At 39.6% G+C, this 25,169-nt stretch overlaps 1 protein-coding gene across 1 annotated transcript in view; it reads right to left on the minus strand.

Annotated features, from left to right (window-relative positions):
• Positions 1–797: 797 nt before the first annotated feature.
• NUS1 (nuclear undecaprenyl pyrophosphate synthase 1 homolog (S. cerevisiae)) overlaps positions 798–25,169 on the minus strand; it is a 34,309-nt gene continuing 9,937 nt past the window's right edge. Inside the window, exons 2-5 of the mRNA XM_006839891.1 lie at positions 14,152–14,277; positions 13,239–13,388; positions 4,876–4,975; positions 798–1,518 (exon numbers count right to left, since the gene is read on the minus strand). Of these exons, the coding sequence (XP_006839954.1) occupies positions 1,428–1,518; positions 4,876–4,975; positions 13,239–13,388; positions 14,152–14,277 (467 nt within the window). The 3' untranslated portion in view covers positions 798–1,427. The remainder of the gene's footprint in view (positions 1,519–4,875; positions 4,976–13,238; positions 13,389–14,151; positions 14,278–25,169) is intronic.

The raw sequence follows: 25,169 nt of genomic DNA on the forward strand, positions 1-25,169 counted from the left end.
GAAAATCATAAATAGAGTTTTATAATTCAAAGTCAAAACACATTTATTCCTCTTAGTTTCACAATGTGAAAATATTCCAGATCATGCTTCTAATTCCAGTTTTCTTTGCTATTGTGCAGACTTTTGAAACCTAGAATTTAAACTATTCCATTTTAACTGTACAAGTTTACAATGACCAGCACCTCCATATTGACAGGAGGATTTTCTTAAAATAGTTCATCAAAAATAAAGAATGGTTTCTGTGCAAGGAACAACAGTGAGGGAAGAAACACTAAATACCTTTCAAAAATCATTTATTTGTTTTACAAGTAACAGAAACAGTGTTGTTCTCTATCATAAAAGAGAACTTAAAATTAACTTATTTTTGTAGGCTTTGGTAATATTTTACTCCTTACACAAACCTACATCCTATTTAAATAACTTTTATGCAAAGTCACTATCAGGATTCACTGAATAAAAACCCCGGGTATTAACATGGCCCTAAATGTGCTATTCCAAAGAGGAAGAGGTGATTTTTGAGGAAAAGCGTTGCCTTGGCAACTAACATCAAATGCTGGTTTTAAATTAAAATAGTTATTGAAAACATTTTAAAAATCTGACTACTACCAAGCACATTGTCCACCAACAAAACAGAAAATCAACCCTTTTGTTCTTATTGTTAACAAACTTCCTACCTTTACTTTTTAAATTACAATTGTTCAACCATTTTTTACTGCCAAATTCAGTATTTCAATTTTTTGAAATTATGCACTTCAGTGTAATAAGACATCTCTTTAAATTTACAACCCAGAACAGACACCAGAGCCATACTCTCAAGTCACATTGTTTGACCACAATGAAGTAAGAAATGAAAATGGACGGATATTTGAAGACAGGTAATTCCCTCTGCTCTAAAAAGCTTGCAAGTTTTAACATGCGAGCAATACAGAACTCCATTCTTTTGGAGATTCCTCATATGCTTCCAATCAACAAAGTCAATATATTATTCTTAAAAAGTAAAGTTTGGTCACTAGGAAATATTGAACAAAAATTACTCCTCTCCCCACAAAATAACAATCAAACAGAACTAAGGATCCCTTCCTCTCCCCACAAAAACAGGGAAGTAGTTGGGACTGAAGCCTTCAATTTGCAATTTCAAATGTTCAACATTCCTGCTATTTGTCCAAAGTTGCAGTTCTGTGTACTTCCTTCTTCAATACTTCCCTTGGGTACACATTTACTTTCATACACACATGCCTGTGTATGCATGTGCACACACACACACTCACCCACTCATTCTCAAGTAAGACACTTTTTTGTGTTTGTTGATAAATTATAAGGATTGTGGATTGGGTGTGGACAGGGTTTCGTAGGTGCTTTGTAAACATCAGAGTCATTTGGGTCCTTTTCTCCAAAAGCCTGAAATCAAATTACACAACCAGGAATGACTACTTTCCCAGACGCTGTTCACAGGCTGCGTACTGACGAAGAGCAGAGAAAAAGTCCTCATAACTGATGTTTAGGTAGGAAGGCAAAGAGCTGAAAAGAAGCACAGGAGGAGAAAAAGGAATTAGGTAATATATTGTCATTTGGTGGGGATAAACAGAAAGACTTTTTTTGTTGTTTATTAGTTAAGTGCCATCGAGTCGTTTCTGGCTCATAGCAAGACCCTGTAAAGGATTTCCAAGGAGCTGGTGAGTTTGAACTTTAACTTCTGACCTTTTGGTTCAAGTTCTTGTCCTACAGCGCCACCCGAGGACTCCAAAAGGATAATAACCAAAAAGAGGTTAAGGACAGAAGACATTACAAGCACTATTGCTGCTGTTGTTGTATGCCTTCAACTTGATTCCAACTCATACCAAAACACTTTTACTAAAAGATTATGTGAAATGGTTCAAGAAAAAGTCATCTGCCATTTCATCCAAAAGAGAAAGCAACTTCTAATCAGCTAAGAGATTTAGAACCTGTCAAAGCAGTTACCAATTGCCACTGAGCTTATTCTGACCCCACGTGTTTCAGAGGAGAATTGAGCTCCATAGAGTTTTCATGGCTGTGACCTTTTTGAAGCTAGACTCCCAGGCCTTTCTTCCAAGGTGTTTCTGGGGTAGGTCGAAACAGCCAATCTTTCAGTTAATAGCCAAGCATTTCACTGTTTGCACCACCCAGGGCTTTGCCTACATTAATGCAAAGCTAGAGATCTATTTACAAAGATTTTGCTCAAATCCACTTTACTCACTTTACTCAGAGAGTAAAGCCAGTACTGCTTGAGCTGTTCACGAAAGCCAGACTTAAAACAGAGCACAGATGCACAGTATATGGAGCAATGTTGTGTGCCATCAGTAAATCACCAACACAAGGGGGCTTCAAAAAGTTTGTGGAAACATATAATGGAATATATAGTTATGTAAATTAAAGATAATGGAATTTTCCCACAAACTTTCTGAAGTCCCCTCATATTTCCAATTGATCAGGGAAGCAATTAAAATGAAAGCTTCAAAAAGTTAGTGAAAAAATTCCATTATCTTTAATTTCCATAACTTTTTGAAGCCTGCTTGTAGTGAGAAGCTAGCACATTAAAGTCAGAGTGAACATACCTCCAGATGGTTCCTATCTATTATTTAAAATAATGAAATAATTGTCAAAAATTAACATGAAATAAAGTAACTTATACAGCTTTATAATGAGGCTTTGGAAAAACTGTCAGCAGCAAATACATGGACAAAGTACAAAAATTAACATGAAATAAAGTAACTTATACAGCTTTATAATAAGGCTTTGGAAAAACTGTCAGCAGCAAATACATGGACAAAGTACAAGAATCACATTCAAGTTCAATAGTCATGCGCACCAAAAGAAAGAAATGAACTACCATGAAACATCTCCAGCCTGACCTTGCAGTTCTAAGTATGTTCCTCTCTTTATCTTTCCTTTGACTGCCAAGAATTCTGAAACATGTCACCTATGCTTTCCATTTCCTTATCATTTCCTCATAATCCATACTGTCAACCTTCTGCCTTATTCACTCTGCTGAAATGATTTCCTCAAGGGACACATTAGGTAAAACTATGCTAAAGCTTCCTCAAACGACCTCCCAAACTATCTACTTTCCAAAGCTCTTCTCATTCTGCCCCATCACCTATCACTCCTCAAGAATCACTTAGTGCCACAACCCAGGAGTGCCTCAGAAGCTGTCTGGTTGTTTGGTTGCTTCTGTCTGACCTGTCAGGGTCCAGCCTCCTTCTACTTCTTCTCTACAGCATGAAAGAAGACATACTTCCTGCCATCACAGTGCTTACAGTCAAATGGGAGAAGGGGGGAGGAAGGACAAATACAGAGCAAATCTCCATATAAAATGTATGTATGTATACACACACAGTTTCCACAGGGTCAGCCTGTTTTATGTTAGACATCTGAGGTCCATCTTAAGATGTAAATCCTCAATCCATATTCAAATGTCCATCGTACAAACAGAGATGTTTTAAGTAACTTTCCAATATCGAGCTACATAGCACATTCGAATGTGCGCTATGTGTTCTGAAACACATACTTTTCCTTCAAACACACTGCTGTCCTTTGTAATAATGTTTCACTGAACAGCCACAGCTACTGCTGATATATCATGCATGCTGAATAGCTACACTAGCAGAACTGCGTACTTGCAAGAGAGGAATACATGCAAGAGACAATGTGGCCCAAAATTCTAAAATATTGACTTTCTGGCCCTTTATGGAAAAAGTTTGACAAACCCTATTCTAAATAATCAGTTACATTCTCACTATGGTAATCCTTATCATGTCTTCTCTTAAATTGCCGTTACAGCCTTTTCAACTGTCTTCTGATATCAACCTTTCCCAAATCCATTCCACTTAGTGCACAGCTGACAAAGCAATCTTCCCAAACCAGTAAGTATTCTGACATTATCCACAGGCTCAGTGGTTTGGCTCGCCAAGCAAGCGAACACATTCCTTATGCTGACATGCAAAGTGTTCCAAAAGTTCAACACCTAAAAACTATCTCATTTCACCTCATCCAACTACTCAATACGAACTCTCCCACTCTTACATGGCCAGTTCAGTGACTATTTCTTTCTTTCTTTTTTGAAGTTTTTATTGTGAATTGAGTGATAGTTTTCACATGGGAGAACATTGGTTTGACACCATCGTTTCATTGCAATGATTACAATTCCCTCTGTGCATCGTCATTCAACAGTTATTTGCTTCTGTTCCCTGTTTGTTTGGCTTGGGGTTTTTTTGGGGGGGTGGGGGGATACACAAAAACACTCAGGAATATATAATAATTTAAACAATCAAAGGGCATGTTCTGCAAACCTGCCTCCTGGCAGCCAGCACTAAGTCTTTCTCTTTCCCTAAGTCGGTGACTATTTCTTTAAGATACCATGTTTATTTTTCCTGCCCCATCCAGCTTTCCCATCCATCTCCTGTACCTCCCTTCTTCTCTGATTTCACACAGATAAAATCCAGACCTCTACAAAATCAACAATTGTGGCCAATAGTGATGTCTCTTACGTCAGATCTCCTATGGTTACTGGTGTCAATTCCAAACATTTGCACAACCATATACTCTGGTGTCTCAATCATTTACATATATCTTTATTTTACCACTGGTACTGTAAAAGACATAGGAAAAGGATTCTTTATCACAATTCTTTGGGACTCCTGGTGTGGCACTGTAGGATAAAATGCAGGACCCTGAGGTCGGTTTGAATTACAAGGTCAGCAGTTCAAACTCACCAGTTGCTCTTCAGAAACCCTATACAGGGTAGCTAGTTGTGAGTTGGAACCGACTTGATGGCACTTAACAACCATACCTAGAATACTGATGGGCTCAATGAACATACTAAATTAGCTCCAAATTAATACATTTTCAGTTACTTACATAATCTCAGTCAATCTGATATGCCAAGGAAGAAAACCTAATGTGCTGTCCACAGGACCAAACTTCAATACTAAATCAGGATCTGGGAATCCATTTGAACCTTGGGAATAAAGAAACATAGATGGATTTAATATGCTTACTTAATCTAAACAAAGGCAAAATCTGTTATCCAAATTGGCTTCTTAGGCTTTGAGTATCCATTTTTCTAAAAAGCTGTTTGTCTGTTTGCATACCGCTCTGACCCCAATCCATAGCATATAGGCTAGTAATGTTTCCAAAGGTGGAATTGTTTTCCAAACGTTCAATTAACTGGACTGATTACCTGCTAAATAGGGGCATCTGCCCTAAGTCCTGTGGGTACCTCCTACATCTTATATATTTTCAAGCGTCAACTCATGTGTTTTCTTCACATATTGGGAAGGATACTGCTCTAAGGATCTAACTGTTTATTCCGGCTAAAGTGAAATAATTTCAAAAGTGAAACTGAATTTTAAAAGTATTTCATCTCCTTCTCTCCCCCATGCCCTTTATTCTTATATTTACCAAGCCAGGAAGGCCCATATACAAATATATAAACAAAATAAATGTTTTTGGTGTTCTCCAGAGCCCAAGGCCCCTCAAGGAGGAAAAGGAGACTGAACACCTGTCTCAACAAGCACATATCAATTTTTTGTTTCACAGATTATATTCCACATGAGACTTGGCTTGGGAAAAAGGAATGAGGACATTTCACATGCTTACACGTAAAGTTTGGAAAAGCACTGGTACAATAAAAAAGATACTATAATTTGAGACACCCAGATTCTGTTTCTAACAGCCCTCTGTTCTGCCTGTACCTTGCTTGTCATACCACTTCTGCAGGCTTAGTTGTTCAGCAAGAAAACTGGGGACCCTTCAACAGGACTAGCAAAGAATTATTTCCACAACAAAGTTCCTTAATAGTTCACCTTGGTAGAGCAGTAAATAAGACTATACAGAGAAACACATTCCTCTGCTTGTTAAAAAGAAATCCTATTTAATAAAAATGTTAAGTGCTGCCAGTTTGATTCACAGTGACACTGCATAGATTTCTGAGGCTCGAACCACAGACTTTGTGGAGCCACTGTGCTCCCTTAATAAAAATGAGTAATAGTAAATAACAAGAAGGAATTCATGGCTATGATGGTGTGAGGACAGTAACAAGTCTTCTCCATTAAAAAACAACAACATGTGTGAAACTGGACAAAACCAACTAGTTAAAGAGTTGTAGGTAAGAGCTCCAAGAGTCTACAACCTGCCTAGAACTACTCTAACCCCTCTCCCCATCCAACTGGAGAGAACTGCAGTTCTACCAACATAGGCTTGTCTGTAAAAAACTACTTTTGCTGATAGTTGCCAAAAGATAGATTCAGTTTGGGGGAAAGCGGTCCTGGATGGTAAAAATCCATAGTTTTGCCAGGTAAAAGAGATGAAGTTCTTAAGCGATGAAAGCAGAAAACTCACAACAGCCCCCAGTTGTAACCCCAGTTGGGTCAAGCAGCTTAATAACTTGAAATGTCACAGGGAGATCCTGCAAAAATAAAGGCTGAGATAATCCCTCTACACATTCATGGCTGATGAGAAAGGGATGAGAGAAACAGGGTAAAAAGTAAAAGTCAAGAACACTTGAGAACTGGTAGCAAATTGGAAGGCACCTGTCAACCCCACATAGACCATGGAAGCCTTAAGAGCTTAAGGTGTTTGAACTAAGCTATGCTGATACAGGAAGTCAGACCAAAAAACATCAACAACAAAACCCTTAAAATCTACAAAAATACTACAACTATTAACTTCTGTTAAGATGAGGCTTTCTATTCCATAGTCACAGCCTTGCAAAACAAACCCCATACAGGGTCACTATGAGTCAGAATTGACTTGGTGGCAATGAAACAGAGAGAGATTTAGTGACTTTAGCAAGGCCATAAGACACATAATCAATGTTAAATATATTTACATATCTATTTTGTTGTTAAGTGCCGTAGAATTGGTTCTGACCTATAGCTAACCTGTATAGGGTTTCCTAGGAGTGGCTGGTGAGCTCAAACTGCCAACCTTGTGGTTCAAACTGACTTTACAATACAGTGCATTACCTTCACCGCCATAAAGATTTACAGTCTCAGAAACTCTAGTATAAAGTCACTATGACTCAGAAGGAGTCCTGATATGGCACTGTGGGATACTGCACTGGGCTGCAAGGTTGGTCTGAAATGCAAAAGTTGTCAGCTCAAATTTACCAGTCGCTCTGTGGAAACTATACAGGATCTCTGAGTCGGAACCAACTCAATGGCACTCAACAACAACAAATCAGAAATGACTTGATGGCATTGGTTATCAACAAACAATCCTGAAATAAAATTTAAAAACCATTAAATTAATATAAAAAGAAAAAAACCTAGGTGTATGTTCACCAAAAGAACAGAAGCCCTATGCCCTGAAATTGCAAACATTGTTGAGAGAAAAACTGTTGTTATTAGGTGCCACCATGTCAGTATCGACATAAAGTGACTCTATGCACAATAGAACAAAACACTGCCTGGTCCTGCGCCAACCTCACAATTGTTGCTACATCTGTGCTCATCATGGCTGCCATGGCATCAATCCATCTTGCTGGGTGTCTGACAGTATGCCTGGAGTATGAGAGATGAAATCTGGCCATCCTGGCTTCCAAGGGTGTCCTTCTGGCTGTCCTTCTTCCAATACAGGTTGGAATTAAGACCCCCAAAAATGGAAATAAGTAATATCTTCTTGAATTTTGTTAAAATAGCAACTCTTCCTATACTGATCTACAGTCAATGCAAAATCTATCAAAATCCCAGCAGTTTTTACATACTGACAAGGGGATTCTAAAACTTATGTGAAAATACAAAGGACCTTGAATAGCCAAAACAATTTTAGGAAAGGGAAAAAAAAGCTGAACGATTTATACTTCCTAATTTCAGAATGTATTAAAAGGCTACAGTAATCAAGACAGTATGGCATTATAAAGATTAACATGGGACATGGAATAGAGAAATGGAAGAGAAAAAAGCCCAGAAATAAACCTACTTATTTATGGTCAGGAGCCAAGGTAATTAATTGAAGGGGAAAAAAATAGTCTTTTGATTCACAGTTGTAGAAAAATTACTATCATTTACCTAACAGCATTAAGGAACCCCTTAAAAGACTATTAAGAACTGGGATGTGGGGGGGGGGGGGGGGAGGGGGAAGGGAGGGAGGGGAATGTGAAGTACAGGGTAGGGAATAGACACAGGATAGTTTGGGTGCTAGGGAGGGGGGCAATACACAAGAAGGGGGAGGGGAATGGAAGAACAAGGCATATGGGAGAACAATTAGGCAAGATTGCATGGGCTAAGCAAGACAGAGGTAAATAATGATGTATGCACAACCTTGGAACAGGGCTCGAGACATGGTTGGAATGGTCAAAAGGGGATAAATAATGTTAAGATGCTTGGCTGTCTTTTGAATCTTGGTTTCCCTGGCACACCATTATAAAGTAGACACTTGAGGGGGAGAGAAAGGAATAGCCAGAAATATCACCATAGAAAGCTTGCAAGTCTGTCTTCTGCCTATAAATGATTGTAATGCCTAAAATGGGGTTACAACGTGCCCAGTGAAGGAGGCTTCCTGAGGAGCCTCTCCAATATATAAGACCATAGGTAGAATCCAGAATCTTCTGAGGTGGGAAATTTCCACTTGAAAGTACAAGCAGACCAGCCTGGAGAGGCTAGAAGAACAGAAGATACTTCTTGAAAGAAAGACCCACAGGAAAAATACAATACAATAGAGGCAGACCAACTGTTACTAAAAAAACAAGTAAGTTGCTTGCCCAAGTTGTTGGATCCCCTTACGGAAACCCCCTTCCAAGACTATAAGACTCAATGGGAATAAACGAGCAGACATGCACTCTGATTGGTGACCACATTCATCACTGATAAGGGGAAGTGAGGGAAAAATAGGAACGAAGCTGCGAACTAAGCCCTACAACGTTCAATAGACTCCTGAGAACCCAGGTAGAGACCTGGTTGGTCAGCAGTGTGGCCAGACCTGGGGACTGTTGGGCCCAGAGTCAGTGACACAACCACAGAAGATTAGAGCGTGAAGCATCCAGCTGATAAAGAAGAGAGGGCATATGTATAAGAACATCCACACTTGCAGAAAACACCCACTTGACCTGACTTCAACAACTGGATGATCAGAGCTCAACTAGAAGAAGAGGGAAAAAAACAAAACAGAGTAATCTGATACAATTTGATGAAACTGACCTACACCTATGGATGCAGTAGCTCAAAGGAGGAAACAAATCTTTACAGCGAAGATCATTCCTACCCTCTCCATACTCAAAGTAGAAAGGGATGGGCAACTTGGACATTGGCTATCCAAAATGGGAGTGGCTACAAAGGCAAGAAGTGACTGGCTTACAAGCTTTCAAGAGGGACCCTAGATCCAGAGGGCGTGGAGGAAGGTAGAATCTCCACTGAGTAGTATCCAATCTGTCTAGGCGGAACTGATGGAAAGAGATGGGGATAGGTCTCTTGTGGTACAATGGTGAATAACTGTTATCAGGACTGACTGCGAGGACTGGAAATGTAAAGGTAGACATTTTGTAGCAAAAGAAGGGGAGTGATTGACTATGCAGTCCAGGAGCAGAGGTCCCTGGGACCATCAAGGAACAAGAGCAGAGTGTAAAACCCTACCCAGAGAAGTAGTGCCACCAGAGGTGGAGACAGAGATGATGATGTGGAGAGATGGAGTAGCTGGGGACTCTAGACCCAGAGAGGGAGAGGGGCTGTGGACTGACCACCAGGGGGCAGGCTTGCAGGGTATACCATTTGGTTGGTTGATGATGCACAGATTGTAACCATGGCAATGAAATGATATACAATAAGATGAATGTAAACCTAATGTTCTCCTATGTAAACTATCACATAATTCACAATAAAATACTAGAAAAAAAAAAGACTAGGAAAAGGTAAGCTAAAAGAAGTGAGTCTAGTCAGACAGCAAGTCAGAGTTGCTGGGCTGTGGGGAAGAATTAGGGCTGACTGCAGTGAGAAAGTAATTTTTTTGAGATATTCAGTATTTGCTTCTGTTAGATAAATAAGTTGACATATGAATGATGTAGAGTTTCATTTATCATGGGCCACTTGAAAGATCCACCACTTGTGTGTCAGTTTATCACATTGTGGTGACGTGTGTGTTGCTGTGATCCTGGAATCTATGCCAACAGAATTTTAAATACCAGCAGCATCACCCATGGTGGACAGGTTTCACCAGAGCTTCCAAACTAAGACAAATGGATGAAAGCAGAGAATACCAGAAAGATATTTACCTGCACTATTGACTATGCAAAGGTTTTCGACTGTGTGATCATAACAAACCACGGACAGCACTGAAAAGTATGGGAATTCCAAAACATTTTACTGTGTTCATGAGAAACCTGAAGACCAAGAGGCACCTGATACAACAGAACAAGAGGATGGTTTAAAATCAGGAAAGGTGTGCCTAAGGGTTTTACCATACTTATTCAATCTGAATGCTGAAAAAATAATCCAAGAACCTGGGTTATATGAAGAAGAAGTAGCGTAGTGGTTACGAATCGGGCTGCGAACCTTAAGGTCAGCGGTTCGAAACTACCAGCTGCTCCACGGGAGAAAGATCAGGCTTTCTACTCCCGTAAAGATTTATACCCTCGGAAACCCTGTACAGGGTCGCTATGGGTCGGAACCGACTCGACGGCACTTAACAACAACAACGGCATCCGGATTGGAGAAACATTAATTAACAACCTGTGATATGCAGAGTACACAACCTTGCTTGCTGAAAGTGAAGAGGACTTGAAGCACTCACTAATAAAGATCAAAGACTCACATCTTTCAGTATGGATTTCACCTCAATGTAAGGAAAACAAAAATCTTCACTAATGGACCAATAAATAATACCATGATAAATGAAAAGATTGTAGTTGTCAAAGACTTCATTTTGTTTGGAGCTGCAATCAATACTCATGGAAGCAGTAGCAAAGAAATCACATTACATGCTGTATTACAGCAAATTACAGCAAATCTGCTGCACAAGACCTCTTTCAATGTGTCAAACATCAAAGATGTCACTTTGAGGACTAAAGTGTGCCTGACCCAAGCATGGTATTTTCAATAATCTCGTATGCATGTGAAAGTTGGAAAATGAATAAGGAAGACCAGAGAAATTCTTCTGATATATTTGAATTATGTACTGATGAAGACTATTGAAAGTACCATAGATTGCCAAAAGAACAAACAAATCTGTTTCGGAAGAAGTAAGCCAGGTAGTCCTTAGAAGGCAGGATGGCCAAGACTTTGTCTCTAGTACTCTGGACATATTGGCAGGAGGAACCAGTTCCTGGAGAAGGATGTCATGCTTGGAAAAGTAGATGGTCAGCAAAAAACCGGAAAACCCCTAACAAGATGGAATGACAAAATAGCAGCAAAATAACCATTCTGAGGATGGTGCAGGACATGACAGTGTTTGGTTCTGTTTTGTACAGTATCACTATGAGTCGGAACTGACTGGACACCACCTAAAAACAATTTGAAAGGTCACCTATGGGCCCCTGTGTGAACTTTTTAGGCTGTCCTTATAAGTTAGTCTCTGGTTGGCACTTCACAGGATCTAGAATGCAGTCCATATATACTAAGCTCTGACCAGAGGCCCCACAATGGTCTACTGTATTCACTCAACTTAAGAACAGTTTTGCAATGACAGGGTAGAAAATAGAAAGGCAGGGTAAGAAATAGGTAGCTAGTAAAAGCTGGGAGTTAATGAAGAAAAGAGGAGAAAGGCAGATTCTGCCGTTATAGGAAATATGGCAAAGTGAAAGAAACCGTGAATTAGGTTAATGAGTAAGTTAAACAGATAATGCAGACTTCATGAATAAGATGAATGGAGACTGTGTAAATGAATGTCTGAAGTCTTATGATTATGGATGTTATAAGTGGGCGTGATTTTGTTAGATGCATTGCGTTTTCTCAAAAGGACAAAGACGGTGCAAAAAAGGAAAAAGTTTCTATAAGAGTTCTAGGAAGAAAAAGAGAACTTTTATAAAGCAAGCTTATATAAACAGATAAAAAAACAAAGATATAATGTTATACTTGAAGTTATTGTTAAGTGTTGTCAAACTGGTTCTAACTCATGGCGACCTTGTATCGGGTTTTTGAGGAGCGACTAGTGGGTCTGAACTGTCAACCGTTTGGTTTGCAGTTCAATGCTGATCCTATACATGCAAATACAGTTGTTGCTATTGTTAAGTGCCATGGAGTAGATTCTGACTCATAGCAACTCCGTACAGGTTTCTAAAGAGCAGCTGGTAGGTTTGAACCACCTACCTTGTCATTAGCAGTCCAATGCTTACTCTACACTGCCACAACAGGGCCCAGTTTAGACAATGTCATCATTGTTCTGTTGTTGTTAAGTGCCATTGAGTCAATTCCAAAATATATCGACCCTCTATAGGGTTTCTGAGGAGCAGCTGGTGAGCTTGGTGAGCTGAACCACCGACCTTGTTCATCATTGTTGTTGTTGTTATGTGCCGTGGAGTCGGTTCCGACTCATAGCGACCCTGTACAGGGTTTCCAAGGCTGTAAATCTTTACAGGAACAGAAAGCCTCATCTTTCTCCCGCGGAACAGCTGGTAGTTTTGAACTGCTGACCTTGCGGTTCACAGCCTGATTCGTAACCGCTATAGTACCAGCCACTGCTTTTGTCTTTTTTGGTATTTCGTCTATTACATTATATTAAGTTAGACAAATATAGCAGCATATTTAACATAACAATGCTGTTGTTATGTGCCATGGAGTTGGTTCCGACTCACAGTCGGTTCTGACTCATAGTGACCCTGTATAGGGTTACCGAGGCTATAAACCTTTACGGGAGCAGAAAGCCTCATCTTTCTTGCACAGAACAATAGAATTAAAAAAAAAAAAAAAAAAAAAAAGACTGGTTAAAGATGATATTCCATGAGATTTCTCCCCAAGTGGCTATTCATTTCAAACTTATTCCTAAACAAGGAAGCAGGTAGAGGAGAAAGACAGACAAGTAGAAGCCATATTTTCAAAAATTTTCAAAACCTGTTTGGTTAGGGGGAGAATCCACTTAAGTTGTTTCCTTTCTTATTAAGTCTTCATGCAAGTGAGTGGATGAGACGTTTCATTATCAAAACTATTTTCACATATGGTTCTTTAAATCTAACACATTATTATGACTTTTTTTAAATTCAGGTTTTATACTATGAAAGGAGCCTAAATGTTCTCTTTGATACTATAACCTATGGCTATAGTAAAACCATGTGCATGTGTACACATATGACTTACTAAGTAAACTGTCTAACATATCTACATCCAAATCTGTAGATCTCTTTTGCTGCTGGGCTACTAACTGGCAAAAGTCCTGTGCAGCTCTCACAATATCTGCTTTTCCATCTTCTGGGGACAGCACCTTCACTGATGACTGGCAATTTAAAACTGGAGGAAAAAACAAACAAAATATTTTTTTAAAAAAGGAAGACAAGAGAAACTTCTTCTAGACATATTTTACAACCAGTTTTAGAAATACTAAACTGAAAACAAAAGTCATTTCTCACAGTTAACAAGAATCTACAGTTTGCAATTTCTGCATCAAAATGTACTTAGCCTCAAAAAGGATCCAAGAACCTCAAATCATAGTTGTGCATGTACATATCAGGAAGCTTCAAAAAGTTCGTGGAAAAATTTAATTGAAAGATGATGAAATTTTTCCATGAACCTTTTGAAGCTCCCTCTTATATGCTGCGTTCTTTTCAAAACGTTCAAATGTACATTGCTAAGTATGAATAAATTCTCTCGACATATGTATTTTCACTATAAGGTAGGTAATAATTTCCACATATCCAAAATGTCATCCCCAGTTAAAACACAGTAGTAACAGGATAAAAGGGAAAAAGTGAGATTGTAGAAGAAAATGTATGCCTCAATGGAAGAAAATGCATTGTCCAAAGAACACATTTCTACCTAATTCTGATTCTATGAGAGCTATTTCACCTGAGTTGCTTTTTATTTATGAGAGTAATGATTTTCTTTTTCTAAAAATTATCTTAACAAGATTGAGAGTAAAAGAGAAAAGTCTAATAAATCTGATGATTAATCTAGTGACAATAAGGACTAAAATAGAAAAATATGGGTGAATGAAAGACAAACTTTGCCTTGAAATCTAAAATACATATCTGTAAATGTTACATATTCATCTTACCTTGATCATCTTTGTCATTACTATTCGCAAACTCTGGTGAATATTTGGAATAATCTAAGCCCAGAAGTTCCTGCTGTTGTTTTAAAATTTCATCCATTAATCTGGAATTATTCCTTTTGAAAATGCCTTAAACAGAAAAGAAAGTAAGTAAACCACAACTAAGTAATTATCCTTTTCCATCATTAATGCATGCTTGTTGTGAAAATAATAGTAAGTCCTAAAATGAACAACTTCCAAATTAAGCAGTAATGACTAACCCTAAATTAGAATCTAAAAGAAAAACTTATCAAAACTTAACTTCTAATTGGTTGGCTGGTTATGTGCCGTGGAGTCGAATCCGACTCATAGCGACCCTGTAACAGGGTTTCCGAGGCTGTATATCTTTATGGGAGCAGAAAGCCTCGTCTTTCTCCTGCAAAACAGCTGGTAGTTTCGAGCTGCTGAACTTGTGGTTCGCAGCCCAATTTATAACCACTATGCTACCAAAGCTCCTTAGCTAATAATTAATCTCTTATTAATACATGAGTCTAGCTTTAGGTTAAAGTTAAAAAAAAAAAAAAAAAAGGTAAGAATAACTACTTAGAAAAACATGAATGTGACAGAAATTTAGACCTAGAAAGGGATATTAAGAGATCATTTACCTTTCTGCTACATATTAAGAAACTGAGAACAACATCCTTAAATGATTTGTCCAAGAAATTATAAATTACATTGATAGTTGAGAGCCCAGATCTTCCTGATTCCCATTCTAATTTGTTTTCCCAGAAGATTTACTATGTAGATTAAATACAACTCCATCATTTTGAGTATTTTTTTCCCACTACTATGAGGAGCTTACATGAATTATGTAAACAGAGAAAAAGAGACAATGGTAACCAATCACATTTAGTAAAAGCAATGGAAAAAATGTACATTTTCTATAGCACAGACTTCGATCACATTATGATCCATGTAAAAGCATACAAATAAACAGCTTAAAAATTGTTTACTTTACACAGAGACGTTAAAACTTTAATCAATATCATATAATTAAGAAAAATAAAGGAACTGTGTGGCATGCATTTAGTATGAAGGACCCCCAAAACACTCATGGAAAAGTGAAATTAAAAGGTAAGGGATGGGTAAAAGGGGGCAATAATGTTAAGATGCTTGGCTATCTTTTCAATCTTGGTTTCCCTGGTGTACCACTGTAAAATAGACACTTGAGGGGGAGAGAAATGAATAGCCAGAACTATCACCACAGAAATTTTGTAAGTCCATCTTCTGCCTATAACTGACTGGAATACCTAAAATGGGGCTACAATGTGCCCAGTGAAGGAGGATTCCTGTGGAGCCTCTGCATTACATAAGACCATAAGTGGAATCCTGAACCCCATCCAGAATTTTCTAAGGTGGGAAATCTCCAATTGAAAGGACACGCAGACCAGTCTGGAGCAGCTAGAAAAACAGAAGATACTTCTTGAAAGAAAGACCAACAGGAAAAATACAAAACAATATAGGCAATCTGACTGATTACTATAAGAACAAGCAAGTTACTCGCCCAGAGGCATCAAGGCAAGTGGTCAGGTCCCCTCCGGGTAAACTCCCTTCCAAGACTAAGACTCAATGGGAATACACAAGCAGACATGTGGTCTGACTGGTGACCACACTAGTCACCAATAAGGGCAAATGAGGGAAAAATAGGAATGAAGCTGTGAGTTAAGTCCAACAACCACATTCAATACACTGCTGTGAACCTGGGTGGAGATCTGGTTGGCCAGCAATATGGCAAGACCTGGGGACTCCTGGGCCCAGAGTCAGTGATATAGCCACAGAGGACTAGAGTGCAGAGTGAAGCATCCAGCTGATTAAAAGTGAAGGACGGGAGAACAAACAAGATGGTGGAGTGGGTGAAAGTGCAGTGAGGAGCTCCGTCAGCAACAACACAGAATACTGGACCAAGTAGGTTCAGGGGATGGTCCCAGAACTCTGAACCATAAAGGAATATTTACAAAGTTGGAAGGCTTACAGCCAGTGGAATTCATAGCAGAATTAAGAAATCCTGTGCTTCCTAATCCAAGAGTCACCGTACCAAAAGGAAATGGTAAATGATCAACCATTTCAAGAGATAGCATATGATCAGGAGCCAATGATACTGAAGGAGGAAGTACAAGGTGCATTGAAGGAATTGGCAAAGAACAAGGCACCAGGAACTGATAGAATAAAAATGGAAATCTTTCAAGAGAGTGAGGCAGCACTCACTCATCTCTGTCAAGAAATTTGGAAGACAACTATCTGGCCAAATGATTGGAAGAGATCCGTATTTGTGTCCATTCCAAAGAGAGGTGAACCAACGGAATGCGAAAATCATGGGACAGTATCTTTGATATCCCATGCGAGTAAAGTTTTACTAAAGGTAATACAGAAACGGCTGCAAGCATACATTGACAGAGAACTTCCAGAGGTTCAAGCCGGATTCAGAAGAGGACATGGAACGAGGGATATTATTGCTGATGTCCAATGGATCTTGGCTGAAAGCAGAGAATATCAGAAAGATGTTTACCTGTGCTTTATTGACTACGCAAAGGCTTTCGATTGTGTAGATCATGACAAGCTACGGACAGCATTGTGAAGTATGAGTATTCCAGAACACTTAATTGTGCTCATGAGAAATCTGTACCTGGACCAAGAGGCAGTTGTTCAAACAGAACAAGGGAACACTGAATGGTTTAAAATTAAGAAAGGTGTGCGACAATGTTGTATTCTTTCACCATATGTATTCAACCTGTAAGCTGAGCAAATAATTCGAGAAGTGGGTTATATGAAGAAAAACGTGGCATCAGGATTGGAGGAAGACTCATTAACAACCTACGATATGCAGATAATACAACCTTGCTTGCTGAAAATGAAGAGGACTTAAAACATTTACTGATAAGGATCAAAGAGAACAGCCTTCACCACTGGTCCAATAAACATCATTCTTATCAATGGAGAAAAGATTGACGTTGTCAAGTACTTCATTCTTCTTGAATCAACTATCAACACTCAAGGAAGCAGCAGTCAAGAAATCAAATGATGTATTAGCATTTGGCAAATCTGCTGCACAAGACCTTTTTAAAGTGTTGAAGAGCAAAGATGTCAGCTTGAGGACTAAGGTGCACTTGACCCAAGCCATGGTATTTTTAATAACCTCATATGCATGCGACAACCAGACAGTGAATAAGGAAGACTATAGAAGAATTTATGCTTTTGAGTTGTGGTGTTGCAGGAGGATATTGAGAGTGCCATGGTCTGCCCATAGAACCAACAGATCTGTGTTGGAAAAAGTACAGCCAGAGTGCTCCTTGGAGGCCAAGATCGCCAGACTTTGTCTATCATAACATCAGGTTAAATGGAAAAAAGACTGAAGTTTTTAAAGACTTCATTTTGTTTGGACCCACTATCAACACTCATGGAAGCAGCAGTCAAGAAATCAGATAGTGGATTGCATTAGGGAAATCTGCTGCACAAGAACTCTTTGAAAATGTTAAAGAGCAAAAATGTCAGTTTTGAATACTAAGTTGAGCCTGACCCAAGCCACTGTATTTTCAATCATCACATATGCATGTAAAAATTGGACAACAAACAAGGAAAACCACAAAAGAATCTATGCATTTTAACTGTGGTGTCGGAGAATAATGAAAGTACCACGGACTACCAGAACAAACCTGTATTGGTAGAAGTACAGCCAGAATGCTCCTTAAAAGCGAGATGGTGAGACTTTGTCTCTCATCCTTTGGACATGAGAAGGACATCATGCTTAGAAAAGTAGATGTTAGGTGAATAAAAGGAAGGCCCCCAACAAGATGGCTTGGCACAGTAGATGCAACAACAGGCTCAAACATAAACTGTGAAGATGGCTGGGTAGTGTTTCATTCTGTTGTAAATAAGGTCACTATTAGAGTTGGGCTGCTAACCTCAAGGTCAGTAGTTGGAAACTACCAATCATTCCGCGAGAGAAAGATGAGGATTTCTGCTCCCACAAAGATTTACTGCCTCGGAAACCCTATACAGGGTCGCTGTGAGTTAGAACCAGCTCCAAATCACATAACCACCAGCAACAACATAATGGTACTTAACAACAACTGCCCAGTCACCCAGTCATCTTCTCTACTCTCACTCACAGTATTATACTCTTCTCCACTGGATCATTTTTTTCTACAACTATGTTTTATACATCAACATTTCTCTTGTCCATTACCCCCACTCTACACTTCAACCCATTGTCTTCTTCCTTTTCATGAAATTCAAGCACCACACAATGGGCCTTCCTAACTTTTCTAGTATCATCCCCTTCTGACTACAGATTATCTTTTTAGAGTGCATCTTTAATCCTAGCATGTCCCAAATTTTGTATGCGATGACACCCAAATGCCCATTGTATTAAAAACTGCTACGCTCAGTATTAACATTCCAGTTGATGCTTCTACATTTGATGGTTGAAAATAATTTGTTTTATGAAATGAATGTATCTTTCTATATATAGTACTTATTCCCAGCAGATTAGAGTTACTGTGATGTTCCCTATCTTCAATCCTTTATCTTCTCCACTCAGAACCTCTTCATCCTGCCTCCGGGGGGGGGGCACGTACACATACATACACGCACACTTTGTTCAAGCCTCTTAATAAATGAACAGACAGACCCTGTACAGGATTTTTGAGGCCTTAAATCTTTGTGGGAGCCAAAAGCCTCATCTTTCTCTTGCAGTCACTGGTTGGCTCAATCGCTGACCTGTGGTTCGCAGACCAGTGCTTATTCTTTGGAATGTAGTCTTACTTGTGAACCTGTGTCTTCCTTATCTCTTATCCCCTAAGCCATCTTCCACACTGTAGCAATTCAGTATTTATTTAATAAAATGAATTACCAGCCCACAAGTGTCACCTAACAACAAAACCTAACACAACTTGTTGCTAAGTAGAGTTCTGTTTAAATTTCCAGGAACCTCTTACAATAAATCATATGCTTCCTTACTGCACTTACATGCAGATACGTTGTTGAAAGGAAGACTATTACCCAGAGGCACAGTTACAAAGTATCTTTTATAAAGATGACTTTCATAAAGTTATTTTAAGCAGAACTTTTGTCTTGGTTAATTTGGATGAAAAGATGAGATAGAAAAATATAGTTTCTGAGAAGTGCTAAGTGCAATAGATAATGTGATGAGCGAAACTACTCCTAACACCTCATGGTTTAACTCTCACTCAGAAATCTGATTATACTTTATACCCATAAGCAATGTTATAAATGTATAATTTGTCAGGCTTCTAAGTCTACAAACACACTTTACTTGATGAACAAGCAATACAACAAAATATAATTTTTGAGTATCTTTGACTGTGAAAGGTAATTCCTCTAGTGATCTATCTCATAGTATACTTAAGAGATTCTTTTCCTTAAAAGTTATCCTGCTTCACTTCACAAAACCTAACCTAAAGCCAAATAATGGACTAAAATACAGAAACTATGACAAATAACGTCATTTTATGTAAGAAGTTGAGAACATAATTGAAAGGACTCAGATGATGTGCTTGAACTTTTGTCCAAGCCTGTTTTGCTGAGTTTGTTCTTCAGGAACGGAGACTAGCTGGCCCCACTGATGAGTGACTCCCAACTCTGCTCAGTGACAATAGATGACCTTCTGGAGGCTAAACAATAGACAGTATCTTTAATCACCTCCCAATATCCTGGTGTGGCACTGTGGGTTAATGCGCCAGACTGAAAAGTCACTTTGTACTGTAAGGTCGGTGGTTCAAGATCACCAGTCGCTCCTCGGAAACCCTATGCAGGGTCACTATGGATCAGAATCTACTCGATGACACTTCACAACAACATCTTGTGATGCTCACGCAAATGGACAATATCATAAATCACCTCTCAATTATAAATTCATTTATACAGGTACAGAGGGCATCATCATTATTTTGTATATTTGCCTCCCATCCCACCTGTTCGAAACACTCCTTTGCCTTCCCTCCTGAAAACCCCATAAAAGTCCAACACAGTCAACCCTCAGGGCGGGCACTACTCTCTGAAAGAGCCCTTTCCTCCACTGGAAAGTGAATACAGTTCTCTACTTTGTACCTCCATACTTGTAAAGTCTTTCACACCCTACAATTCTGATCCAATCTAACATTTTGGTGGCCCAAATGGGGATCTCCCTTCTTTTCTGTCACCTTCTGGAACCTGCAACCAGGGGAGCACTGGGCAATGAAGATAGTACCTGGTTAACCGCAGGTTCCTGTCCCGAGGACACTTTCTCTCTCTCTCTCTCTCTGATTTGCTCTCCTCTTGCTGTCCCCAGTTCCTGGCACCACTTCTTCAGCCATCCAGCTGAAGACCTCAGTTGGTAAGCCACATCCCATCTTGGGACATAAAACACACTCTTAGGTTCGGAGTGATAGTTCTACTTTTCATTTCTTCAGTCAGTAAAACCTGAAGTCAAATCTTTCACCTTCTGTTCAGGGCACAGTTTCAAAGAATGCTTCCTGACCATTTACATTTCAAATGATGCTACCTGACCAGCTCTGGCGTAAGATGTCACTTAACATTTGGTGTTCGGTCTGGCATCAGACTTGGGGATGCCCAACTCTCTGTCAGATCATTCAGGTGGAGAGCACTCTGAATGAATCTTTTTCATCCCTGAGATGCCTTTTCTTAAGAATCTGAGGCTGCTGGGACTGACCGTTTCTCAAGCCTATACACTTAATCTTTGACTGCAGTTAAGGCCTGGCCTCACTGTAAATTGAGCAACCAAGAAGAGTGGTCGGATATTAATCACAATACTATCCTCCAGCTTGACATTTATGGCCAATACCTTGGCAAATGATGGAAGGTCCCCTATATTCAAGCTTTTTTTGAACTTGCCTGCAACCCTGATCTACTTGCTGCCTGGGTATGCTTCTCCTCTCCTCCTTCTCCGCCTCTTCAAGTCATTAAGACCCACTAGGAAGTCTTCTCCTCTGTCTTTCTTACCTCTCCTGAGGTTGAGGCTGCTGTGTGTTTTCTTCCATATCTATCATCCTTCAACTACCTTCCCGCAAGTCTGGGTTTCTGGAACTATCCTGGCAAACTTTGATCTCAGAATTTCTACTTGTTAAGGGAGCCCTACACCTGGTTCTTTCTACTCCCGTAAGGATTTACACCCTCGGAAACCCTGTACAGGGTCGCTATGGGTCGGAACCGACTCGACGGCACTTAACAACAACAACAACAACACCTGGTTCTAGAGTCCCGGTGTGGCGCTGTGGGTTAATGCACCAGACTGCAAAGCCGTTTGAACTGCATGGTTGGAGGATCAAGCTCACCAGGTACTCCTTGGAAACCCTCTACAGGGTAGCTATGGGTCGGAGCCGACTCAACAGCACTTAACAACAACAATACCTAGTCCTGAATTGTGATCTTCACCTGCTCTCTCTGTTAGCCAATCCCTACTCATTTGGTTTGCTCAGGGCCTCGGCTCTGCTTTCAGTTGAATACTTTCTAGGAGTTCTTAACATTACTCTGATTCCTAATAATTCTTTCTTCAGTGTATTAAAACAGGCAGACTTCAAAGATTTCTTTTTCTCGCTGGTGTGACAATCCTCTTGGGCCATTGGGGGCATCATTTCACTACTGGACTGTCATCTTGTCCTCTGTTTCGGGTGGGCACTGTGGACTGGGTCCTCTCTGGTCCTCGGACACTTTGTTCACCTCCCCAACACAGTACAAAAGGAAGTACTCCCTCTACTTGTTTCTGGAAGTACTTGTTTTTCATGCTCACAAATGCTAGGATAATGAGGACTATTTTGACCCCTGTGTGATCCACGTCTGGGCCAGATTGTTATTGTTGTTGTTAAGTGCTATCCAGTCAGTTCCAACTCATGGCGACCCAGTACAGGGTTTCCAAGGAGCAGCTGGTGAGTGTGAACCACTGACCTTGCAGTTCAAACCAACCCTGTGGTCCAGTGCTTATCCTACAGTGCCACACCAGGACTCCTTTTGCTAAAGGGAAGCAAGGCACTTTAAGTAAATGCAACACATAAGCACACCTCAATAGCATAAAGAGGTTGCAAGAAATTATTACAGTAATACAGTGTGGCGCTGTAGGACAAGCACTTAACTGTAACTACAAGGTGGGTCTGAACCACAAGGTCAGTATTTAAATCCACCAGCCACTCCTCAGAAGCCCTATACTAGGTCACTATGAGTTGGAATCAACTTGACAGCACTTAACAGTCTGTTGCTGTTGTTGTTAGGTCAGTTCTGACCCTGTTTAGGGTTACTGAGGAGATGCTGGTGAGTTTGAACCGCAGTCCAGTGCTTATCATACAGCACACCTTACTACGACAATTAATTTTACACAACTAAGATTCAATACTGCTTTGTGTGTTTACATTTCTCTCGACTGCAAATGACAACTTGTACAGCATGTTTGTGTGCATACGCTTTGATCAATTTTTCCATGAACTTTTGAAACTCCCTTCTATATTTTATGCATTTATGACGAATCTAACTTTTTCAATATTTCCAGGCTACATGACTCATCTGAGGTTTCTTCAAGTTGTTACAAATCTCCAATATATTTATTGAAAAAAGTCCCCATGTAAGCGAACCTATGTAGTTCAAACACTAATGTTCAAGGGTCAACTGTATTTCTATCTTTTAATCAAGATGTATATGCTTATGTGATATTGTATTCTGGTTTTCTCACTGCATAACATGCTTCCTTCCTTGGTGCTACTCTCATGGTTAACACTACATTATAAACAATAAAAATTTGCTGATTCTGTTCAGTTGTTAAGATATAAAGAGACATACGTCCCAGCTATCATTACTCTTACTAGGTGTCACTATACTTCATGTTCTCAAAAGCATTAGGTTTCTCACCATAGTCAAGGAAAAGAAAGCCAGCGGTATAGCTTGTGAATATTAAAAATAATGGGAAGAAGGGAATTCCATGAGATGTAGGGAAGAAGTCACACAAGCAGGGATCTGTGGGTCAAAGCAATAAGTTTATAAAGCAATTCATGTACAATGGGAAGTTGCTGGAGAGTTTTATTCAGAGTTTGAATGATGTTATCAAAAAGATCACTTTGCTGATAGGGGAGGATCAGCTTATACATGGGCCAGAACAGAAATAAAGGCCAATCAGAAAGCAACTGCAGTAATTCTGGTGAAGGATTAAAGTATCTCACACTAGGATGCTAGCAATGAAGAACAAAACAAGAGGCAAATTTGGAATAAACCAGGTAACTTAAAAAAGTTTATGGAAAATTAGCTTTCAATTCCATGTGTCTATAAACTTTTTTGAAGTCCCCTCATATTCTAAAAGTTAGGTCAAGGAAACATGCTGACAGATTATAAGTAGAACATGATATTGTTCTTGTTTTAGAGATGACATCTAAATTTTTAGCTACATAGCAGAATGAAAGGTAGTGATATTTTTCTGAAATGATGAAAACTATGAAAAGGACAGGTTTGAAGAGGGGAAGTCCAAAGTTCTGTTTTGGACTTGTTAGGAATTTGCAATGCCAGGAGCGCTGGTGTGGTGCTGTGGGATAAAGAGCTGGACTGCAACGTCAGTTTGAACCACAAGGTCAGTGGTTCAAACCCACCAGCTGCTCCTTGGGAACCCTATACAAAGTCATTATGAGTCAAAACTAACTCAATGGCACTAACAACAATAAAATAAAAGTAATGTGGTACGGAGTTAGGTACAGAAGTCTGGAAGTACGAGATCAGAACTGAAGATACAAATCTTTAAATAACACACACTGTATTTACAGCAATGGGACTGGGTAGATCATCTGGGACCAGGGTCAGCAAATTGCTACTACCGGAACACACCCACTCCCATTTATTATGGCTGCTTTCTGACTACACAGACAAACTTGAATAGCTGTGACAAAGACCACGTGGCCTACTAACCCTGAAATATTTACTATGTAGCCCTTTAAGAAAAAGTTTGCTGACGCCCTAATCTGGAAGATGGAATCCTGTGCTATAGGATAAACCCTGGACTGCTAACCATAAGGTTAGTGGTTCAAACCCACCAGCTGCTCCTCAGACACTCTATACAGGGCCCCTGTAAGTCGGAACCAACTCAACAGCACTTAACAACAACAATCTGGGAGACAGACTGAGCACAGAAAGCCAAAGGCTCACACAGAAAACTTTAGGACAGCTCAACATTTAAAACTGGAGCAAAGAAGCCAGGCACAAAAGGAACAAGAAGTGAGACAAGAAATCCCAGCATATGTGGTGTCAAGGAATCTAGGATGGGAAAATATCACAAAGAGAGTAAATAATGTCCTACTGCTGTAAGTCCTGGTATGGCGCTATAGGATAAGCACTGGACTGCTAACTACAAGGTTGGCAGTTCATACCAACCAGCCACTCCTTGGAAACCCTGTGCAGAGTCACTATGAATCAGAACCAACTCTATGACACTTAATAACAACAACTGCTGCGAGATTAACACTAGCCTGCTAACCTCAAAGCAAGCAGTTGAAACCCACCGGCCAGTACATGGAAGGAAGATGAGGTTGTCTGCTCCTGTAAAGATTTACAGCCTCACAAACCCTAAGGAGCAGTTGTACCCTGTCCAAAAGACCAATAACAAAAGAAGAAATTGATCAGGTCTTCAAAAGGCTCCCAACCAAAAAAAGCCAGGCCCAGATGGCTTCACTGGTGGATTCTACCAAACATTCAGGGAAGAACTGTCACCAGTTCTACTCAAATTATTCCAAAATATAGAGGATGGAAAACTTCCTAATGCATTTTATGAAGCAAGCATAACCTTCATACCAAAAAGAGGGAAGGATGCCACTAAGAAAGAAAACTATAGACCAATATCCCTCATGAACATAGATGCAAAAATTCTCAACAAAATACTAGCCAACAGACTCCAGCAACACACCAAAAGATAATACATCATGATCAAGTGGGATTCATATCAGGGATGCAAGGATGGTTCAACATTAGAAAAAACGATCAACGTTATCCACCATATAAATAAG

The sequence above is a fragment of the Chrysochloris asiatica genome, unplaced genomic scaffold (genome assembly GCF_000296735.1).
Source record: "Chrysochloris asiatica unplaced genomic scaffold, ChrAsi1.0 scaffold00027, whole genome shotgun sequence".
NCBI lineage: Eukaryota > Metazoa > Chordata > Mammalia > Afrosoricida > Chrysochloridae > Chrysochloris > Chrysochloris asiatica.